The sequence below is a fragment of the Pseudonaja textilis genome, chromosome 11 (genome assembly GCF_049901715.1).
Source record: "Pseudonaja textilis isolate UNSWEBS1 chromosome 11, rPseTex1.2, whole genome shotgun sequence".
In the NCBI taxonomy this organism is placed as follows: Eukaryota; Metazoa; Chordata; class Lepidosauria; order Squamata; family Elapidae; genus Pseudonaja; species Pseudonaja textilis.
In genome coordinates this window covers 15,216,222-15,225,391 of record NC_142000.1, presented here as the reverse complement: position 1 = coordinate 15,225,391, position 9,170 = coordinate 15,216,222, and the positions used below count along the sequence as shown (strand labels likewise).

The window sequence follows — 9,170 nt, the reverse complement described above, 5'->3', positions numbered from 1 at the left end:
TTTATATGTTTGGTTCCTTTACCTTTCTTATCCCTGCTGTGATGATTTTAGTTTATGGGAGACAGAAATCGTTTTGTGAGAGTAGTTAATATTTCTAACTGGTAAAAAGCAATACTTTGCAACTTTGTAGCCATAGTGTTGAACAACCAACTTTAATGTATTCCCCAAATTCTGCTGTCAATGATACTTTCTCATTTAGTAATTGTTATTCCTGAAAAGGGCTCCAATTACAATTAATTGAAGGATACCCCAGCTGAAAAAAACTGCAATAACTTTTTGATGGTGTGCTTATAAGCATGCAAGCATCAGCCTTTAAATGTGTTGATTCCTACTAATTGCCTGGACAAGTCTATGCAGTTTTCTTAGCAAGATCATAAGAAGTGGCCTGGCCTTGCTTTCGTCCTACAACTGTCTGTCCTACAGACTCGGCTGAAGTCACTATCTGGCTTTGTACCTAAGGCAGGACTAGAATTCACAACCTTCTGGCTTCTAGCCTAATGACTTCATCATCAGACCAAACTGGCTCTTTTGCATGCTTTTGCAACCTGGAAAATGAAATCCTCCTGTGTTGTGTGAACTTAAAGCAAGGTGGCAAGTCTTCTACTGCATATGTAGTTTCTTGTGCCGTTGGGCACGACCAACCTTAAGTTCTTAATAAACCAATGCTTCAGATTATATTTCTGTACCTAAATTTTAAAATGAAAGTAGACTAGAAACTCGCCTGAAAGCCAGTTCCAAATATGGTAGGTGGTTCAGGGGCTTGAAATCGGTCCGACTATCCCACTGGGCAAACTAAATCTGTGGTCACCAATTTTGCACCGGTGCCTTCAAACTGTCTGTCATTAAAACACCACTTTTTGTTTAAGGGGAAAAAAAAAAAAGAATTAAGACTGATTCAATAAGTACAGACAGCGTGCAACTGATCAGAGGACATCAGTTTAATGCCTTATTAAAGCTGACGAAACAGTCCCACAATTCAACTGTAAATATTTTTTTGCAATATCTTATGACTCGATTCTTTCCTCAAAAGTGTACGCGAGAATCCAGACATTTAACCGACGATAAGCAGATCTTCACTAGCGAACTCATGCTCTGGCACCTCCAGATTGAGTGGAGCTGGGCCTTTACGTATTCTGCCAGATGCGTCATAATGGGACCCATGGCAGGGGCAGTAATAACCACCATAATCCCCCGCATCTGAAATTGGTACACAGCCAAGATGGGTGCATATGCCTAGCACTACCAGCCACTCCGGCTTCTTCACCCTATCCGTATCGTGCTGCGGGTCTCTCAGTTCACTCAAAGGTACTTTAGCTACTTGATCGATCTCAGCCTGGGTTCTGTGACGCACGAACAGGGGTTTTCCCCTCCACTGGAAAACCATATTCCTGCCTTCTGGAATATCGGACAGCTTGATCTCAATCTTAGCCAGCGCCAATACATCAGCAGCAGGATTCATGCTGCCGATGAACATAACGACAGCATTCTTGGCAAAGTATGCAGAGAGCAAATAGGTTGCTCCGTTGAAAAAGTAGGTGAAGGTTTTTCTCTCGGCGCTGCTATCTTGGGAGGATTTTGTGGTATCTTGTACACTGTTGCGACGATTGTAAGAGAAGTCGGGCACAACCATATCATTATGGACGTAACGAACGCTGGCGGGAGCTGCAAGAAAGGGAAAGCATAATTATGGGATTGTTATTGTAGTAGAATGTGCTGCATTACAAACATTGTCTTAGAAAATAGTAACTTTGAAGAAAACCTGCTCCAATACCCCAACATAAAAGCATTTTTTTTTCCAACAAAAATACACACTTTATACAAAAACTGAATTAGCCCATGGAGGTTTGAATTGTTCACAGGATTCCCTTCCTTTCTACTTGCAATTGCATATAAAATGAATTATCCGCACTGGGAAGCCTATCAAATGACATGTACTCCACATATCAATGAGAGACAGAAACTTCTGAGACTATTGTTTTTTTCTGAAGAAATCCTTAATATTTGAAAGTGATCTGTCAGTCCCATGTTGTAAATTCTGTACGTAACTACAGCTATTTATTAATTTAATTCATACCCAGCCACAATTACAAGCCATAAAGCAGGCATGTCCCACCTGTGGGCTGCATACAGCCCTGGACAGCTAGTAACACGACCTCATAAGACTGTAATATTTTTCAGTCTTAAGGGGCTTTTTATTTTTAAAAATAAAACTGTTAATATTATGTGATTTATATACATTAACTATAGTATGTATTTTATATGCAGCTCAAGACGATTCCTTTTTACTCAATAAGGTCCAGGTCAAAATTACACACACGCCATAAAAGGATTTATAAGCTAAAATCAGCACTTCAAACTGCACTTGAAAGCCAATTGGAAGTCAATATGGGGCCCACAAAATAGATGTAATATGTTCTTAAAATAGTTTATATGAAATTTAACCAAAGTTGGAATGAATTTCAAAGTGGAAGAACCACTTTGTGCACGTTTTATGGAAGAGTCTATGGATACTTATGGCCTATTGTAAAACTTAAATGAACAAATATTTTTTTCAAAATTATACCGAAATGGAGAAGCATATCCACTGCCATTTATAGCTTCACTAAAGCTTACGGACATTAGAGAGTTATCAGGTTTAGGACTTCTGGGGAAATCATGTTTCATTTTCTACAAAGTTTACACTAGAAAGCTATCTGAGCCAAATGGACGAAGTTCTGCTTTAAAAGGTTTGATACGGTTCGTCAATTTAATTTCCATAAGAGCAAAATATCTCAAGTTTCTCCAATGTCCCTTAAGTAGTGGACCTAAAATATCTGATTAGACAAAAATCAAAATCAATAAAATGCTTCTGAAGTGAATTTGACAAATCTAGAGCTGTAACTGAAAATGTTTTAAGCGTAAACAGTTGGTACTCATAGTTCAATGTTATTGTTTAAAATGTTACTGTTACGGTCCTTTTGAATCAAACCTGCAACTTTCTTAAAAACATTTTGGAAATGGTTTGCCAATTAAGCATCTCTTACTTGCCTACAGAAGTTGTGAATGCTCCAACACTGGAAGTTTTGAAGAAGAGAATGGACCACCATTTGTCTGAAATGGTACAGGGTTTCCTGGGTAAGCAGGGGGCTGGACTAGAAGACCTCCAAGGTCCCTCCCAACTCTTATTATATTACTTATTACGGGAGGGAAAGACATTTAGGAGACCTCATGTCTAAGGGAGAATTAGAACTTACAGTTTATGAATTATGATTGGGAATTAATTTTCAAATGCTAAACCGTAAGTCCAATATCCAGTTAGGTATACAGGTAATCCTCGATTTACAACAGTTCATTTAGTGACTGTTCAAAGTTTCAATGGCATTGAAAAAAGTGACTTATCACTGTTTTTCACACTTATGACCACTGCAGCATCCCCGTGGTCACATGATCAAAATTCAGCTGCTTGTCAACTAATTCATATTTATGATGGCTGCAGTGTCCCTGGATCACGTGATCCCCTTTTGCAACCTTCTGACATGCAAAGTCAATGGGGAAGTCAGATTCACTTCACAACTATATTACTAACGTAACAACTGCGGTGATTCGCTCAACAATTGTGGCGAGGGAGTTCGTAAAATTGGGCAAAATTCAGTTAACGAATTTCTCACTTAGCAACAGAAATTGTTGCCATAAGTCAAGGACTACCTGTATTTCCAACAAATGCTGTTGGTCTAGGATTTCAGGATTTAAGAACTCTATTATATATTTGCTACACCTTTAACCTAAGGATGAAAAAAATGGAAAGGCAAATAATTTTACAAGTCAATCTCATAATTGTAGAAGTGTGATTTTGTGCTAGAAAAATTGTGAATTAGAAGCACCTTTCCAAAATAAACTGGGAAAGAAATGGCAGACTGAACCAACGACCACAGCAGAATGAACAACTAGTAAGTAGACCGGCTCTTTAGTAATTCCTCTCCAGACAAGGAAAGGACTCAAGATCACCCACAAGTGCACCACACAATTGTTCCCTGCGAGGAGACTGCAAGATAGCAGTTTTGCAGCTTTGGGAGATGAGAAAAGACCCATCTTGCTTAAACTATGATTGCTCCCTTTGAAAGGTCACTAAAGTATATTTAAATTTTACCTTAACTTACATTTATTCATACACTGAGAATATTAGAAGTACCAAGTTTTTGCAATTGCAATATGACGTCAATATAGTTTTATACTGGAGAGGACCCTGGACTTTATTATTCAAAGGTGTCATTCCAGGAGACATTTAGCTCACCAGTGTCACCAAGAATAATAATGTTTTCTCAATGAAAGCATGTGGATTGGAACATTTTGCACTGGGTGACATCAGAGCCTCAGACATTCAGCATCCCTCATATAAATTTAATAAAATAAATCTCTCAAGATCATCTATTATATGGCACTGTGGATCTTTGAATCCCCGTTTCCCCAGCACCAATCAGACAACCTAACCCAACTTCAGCCTCGCGCCTTTCAGCCTTGCTATAACCGTCCCCATTGCTGTCATCAAGTGGGGAATGACTGGAACAAATCCTTATTTATTAAATTTATCACTGCCCATTTCACAGTTCAAGGTGACTCTTACAACAGCTAAGACCAAGAGGAATAAAACACCTAAGGAAAAGCAATTTTATAACACAAGAACTCCTCCTTTTATGGCCTATCTAGACTCCAGTTGTGGATGGGGTGGAATTGAGAACATTGTTCAAAAAGCAACAGTAATAACTGTTAAGGACCAAGGAATATTTGCTCCAATTGGGAGATGGGCAGCATATAAATTTATTAAATAATTTAAATAAATGTTTAAGACCAGAAATCAGCCTTTCCAAAGCACTTGCCAAAGTGTTCTGGAAACAAAAATTATCCCTGATTTTTTTTTTAAATGGCGCCTTTGGGTGCATTTCAGTGGGAGGGGAGGAGGGAGGAAAGAAAAAAGGGAAGGAATAAAGGAAGGGAAGGGAAGGAAAAGGAAGGAAGGAAGGAAAAAAGGGAATCAATAAAGGAAGGGAAATGAAAGGAAGGAAGGAAGGGAGGGAGGGAGGGAAGGAAGGAAGGAAGGAAGGAAGGAAGGAAAAAGTGAAGGAATAAAGAAAGGAAGGGAAATGAGAGGAAGGGAACTAAAAGGAAGGAAGGAAGGAAAAAAGGGAATCAATAAAGGAAGGGAAATGGAAGGAAGGAAGGAAGGGGAAATGAGAAGGAAGGAAGGAAAAAGGGAGGGAAGAAAGGAAGGAAGGGAAATGAGAGGAAGGGAACTAAAAGGAAGGAAGGAAGGAAGGAAGGAAGGGAAATGAGAAGAAGGAAGGAAAAAGGGAGGGAAGAAAGGAAGGAAGGGAAATGAGAGGAAGAGGAGGAAAAGAAGAGAAAGGAAAGAAGGAAAAGAGAAAAAAACAGCTCAGATGGGCCACTCAGCCATCCTTCGCCTTATGCCCCCTGGGACTGGGGCACCCTGGGACTACAACTTCCAGCATCCTCAGCGGCGCCCTCCTGCCATGTTTTGAGGGACCCCCACTCCCCCCCCTCCCGCCCCTTCCCCCGCCCGCACCGGTGAGGGAAGAAGTGACGACCAGGCCTCCCCGGCTCGCCTGGCCGAACAGCGACTCCCGGCACAGCAGAGGCCGCCTCGGATCCAAGGACAGGATCTTCTTGGGCCCCGGCGGGAGCTCCGGCACCAGAGGCTTCTGCGGAGCCGGCACGATGTGCGCGGCCGCCGCCAGATAAGGCGCCAACGGGCCGCAACGGGCTGACAGCGACAACATGGCGGACGCCTTCTCCTCACCGCGGTCACCTTCCGCGGCCGGCGGACGCAAGCGACGCACGCCGAGCGGTGACGGAGGACGCACGCCGGCCGGGGGAAGCCATACCCACAGCCCTTCTGTTTGGAGCAGCGAGAGTGGGGCGGGGCGGGGAGGAGCCGAGGGGCGGAGCTAATACCGCCCGTCCCCGCCTTTCGGGCGCAGTGGAAAGTGCGCCTGCGCGAGCTATTGCCTTCAATAATCACCTGGAAGGATTTAGCCTATATCAAGGGTCTTCAAACTTCGCAAGTCTAAGACTTGTAGACTTCAACTCCCAGAATTCATGAGCTAACATGACTAGAGGAGGAATTCTGGGAGTTGAAGTCTTAAAGTTGTCCAGTTTGAAGACCCCTGGTCTATATAGATTGAACTGGGAATCAAAAATATCTTTTTTATAATTGATTTTGGTTCATCATTTTGGTTAGACGTTTTCACGTAGGCAAATGTTAAACCCGAGATAATGTGAAGTCTTGTGTGAAATAGGTGAATGGCTTTTACAATAAGTCTCATCAATAACTGTAAACAATGACATATTGATAACAATCATGTCAAAGGAATAAATGTTAAGAAATGAAAGTCTGGTAGCAAATGATCGTAACATTTATATTTTGCATAAGTAAATATAAATGTATATGTTGCGTACATTTTCCTCTTGCACACTAGAAGATCTGTAGGTTTGATGATTAACTGCCATAGATGATCAGTTTTATTTTATTTATGATACTGGAAAATATGTATTCTCCAGCCCATTTTATGCATAAAATAGAATTCTTTATTCTTTATTGGACAAGTGTGATTGGACACACAAGGAATTTGTTTTCGGTGCATAAGTTCTCAGTGTATATAAAAGATATAATCACGATCACAATCATCATAAAAATACATTAACCATGAATCATAAGATACAACACTTAATGATAGTCATGGGATACCAAATAAGCAATCGACATAAATCATACCAGGAAACTAAATAAAACGATATAAATCGTAAGATACAATATGTGTCGAAAGTTATGAGATGCAAGCCTGCTAAGATAAAGATACTTTATTCATGGCGGTTGAGAGCATATCTCCATATGCTCTTTTATGACATGGTCATCAGGAGACACAGAGTTCTGTGCTAGAAGTTTCCCAACATTTCCAAATTATACATTTCACAAGCCATTCAAACTGCAACTAAAATGAATTTAAACACTTGGAGAGAAAGAGAAAGAAAAAACCTCCAGGAAATATAATCAGGGAATCCTATACAAGTAGTCCTCAACGTACAGCCATTCATTTAGCGATCTTTTGAAATTACAAAGGTGCTGAACAAGGCAATTTAAATCTGCTGCTTGTACTTATGACTATCTCATGTCACATGGTCAAAATTCGGACATTTGGCCCCTGGTTGCTCTTTCCAACAGTTGCCGTATCCTGGAGTGAATGTAGTTGTCATTTGCACTTTTCCCAGCAGGCTTCCAACAAGCGCGGACAATAGAGGAAGCCAGATTTGTTTAATGACTGCATAATTCACTTAACAACCACAGTGATTCACCGCTGGGTGAGATCATCTGTCACCATGGACTGAAGTATCACCAATATTCTGATGATACTTGGCTGTATGTCTCGGCCCGTGGTGAGTTAAGTGTTGCTGTGTCCTCCCTCTCGCAGTGCCTGGAGGCTGTTAGAGGCTGGATAGGGAGCAATGGGTTGAAACTAAAACCTTTGCAAGACCGAGTGGCTCCGGGTTAGGGGTTCGTTGGCTCAGGGAGAATTACCACCTTTGGTCCTGGATGGAGTAGCACTATCCCAAACCGACCCTATGCGTAACCTAGGGGTTTTCCTGGACTCACGACTCCTGTTCAAAGAGTGGGTAGCGGTATTGGCCGGGAGGGCCTTTGCGCAACTGCAGGTTGTACACCAGTTATGCCCTTTCCTGGATCAGCGGTCCCTACTCACAGTCACTCATGCCCTGGTCACTTCCCATCTTGATTATTGCAACACACTCTACATGGGGCCGCCCTTGAAGAGCATCCGGAAGCTCCAGTTGGTGCAAAATGCAGCGGCCCGCATGGTTTTAGGTAGACCCCAGTGTGCACATGTATCACCTCTCCTGCAGGAGCTGCATTGGTTGCCGATTTGCTTCCGGCTGCAATTCAAGGTGCTGGTTGTCACCTTTAAAACCCTTCATGACTTGGGTCCGGGTTAGCTAAGGAAACATCTCTTGCCAGTCAAGTCCACCCGACCCATTAGAGCGAGGAGGCAGGGAATGATGTGAGTCCAACCCCTGAGGGAGATACACCTGGTGGGACCCAGAAGAAGGGCCTTTTCCGTGGTGGCTCCCTCTCTCTGGAACTTCATTCCCCCAGAGATTAGAATGGCCCCCTCACTAATACTCTTCCGAAAGGCACTGAAGACCTGGTTTTGCCAGTGGACCTGTGGAAGTCAGAGAGCGATGGAGCCCATCAAATGGCTAGTGTGATCTGCTGTCGTCGGGGCAGAGGGTGGGAGTTGGGTTTTTGATTTTTTGCTTTGTTTTTTTCCCCCCAAACTTTGTTCTATTATACTTTACTAATTTATTTGATTCTTTTTGTTAGTTTTTATTATTTTTATTTTTTGTTTTAAATATGGTTTTATATTAGGTAAGCCGCCTTGAGTCGCCATGGGCAAATAGGCGGCAATATAAATTAAATAAATAAATAAAATAACAACCATGGCAAGAACAGGTCGTAAAATGGGACTTAACCATCTTCTCTAGCAATGGAAATTCTGGTTCTGATTGTGGTTATTTTTTTGAAGGACTACCTGTAACTGTTGGATTGGTTACTCATAATTTTTATATAGTGGCTTCAATCATATCTGAAAAACTTGCCAAATGGAGTTTTCAAGGCAAAGAATGGACTACTTCTCTCTTGTTTTCCTATACTGTTGACCTTTCCCCCCAAGTATTCTTGTTCTTCAAAGTAACAGTAATAGAAAAACAGTTGTATTTTGTCTTCCTTCTCTGATCCCTCTAACTCTTAAAAAGCTTCTTTTGAATAAAAGAAAAGGTCAGGGCTAAATCCTCCCAATTTTTCATTTGGAAAAAAGTTGTAAATCATAGATGAGAGTTGTTCAAAACAAGCTGATTCCCAACAGGCTTATCCTGCTGACATTTATTTTCCTTTTCACCATCTTTTGGATTCGGTTTGGTATCAAAAAAAATCTCTCTTGAAGACTATTGGTGCCACCAAAGATTAGAAGAAGCAAAAAATATTTGCTTCAGTGCTCATTTTGGATGGTATAGTTGTTTCAACACCATCCATGTCAGAGGAGGTATTCAGCTGGTTCTGACCAGTTCTAGGGAATTTCCAGTAGCAGAAATTTGGAGTAGTTCGGAGA

At 41.5% G+C, this 9,170-nt stretch overlaps 1 protein-coding gene across 1 annotated transcript; it reads right to left on the bottom strand.

The window, feature by feature from the left end:
- Nucleotides 1-925: 925 nt before the first annotated feature.
- Nucleotides 926-5,802, bottom strand: UQCRFS1 (ubiquinol-cytochrome c reductase, Rieske iron-sulfur polypeptide 1). Its single transcript, XM_026713998.2, has 2 exons — nucleotides 5,558-5,802; nucleotides 926-1,662 (listed from the first exon to the last, which is right to left on the bottom strand). Exons 1-2 carry the CDS (start codon nucleotides 5,769-5,771, stop codon nucleotides 1,052-1,054), a joined length of 825 nt encoding a protein of 274 aa, XP_026569783.1. The 5' UTR covers nucleotides 5,772-5,802; the 3' UTR covers nucleotides 926-1,051.
- Between the last annotated feature and the right edge of the window lie 3,368 nt (nucleotides 5,803-9,170).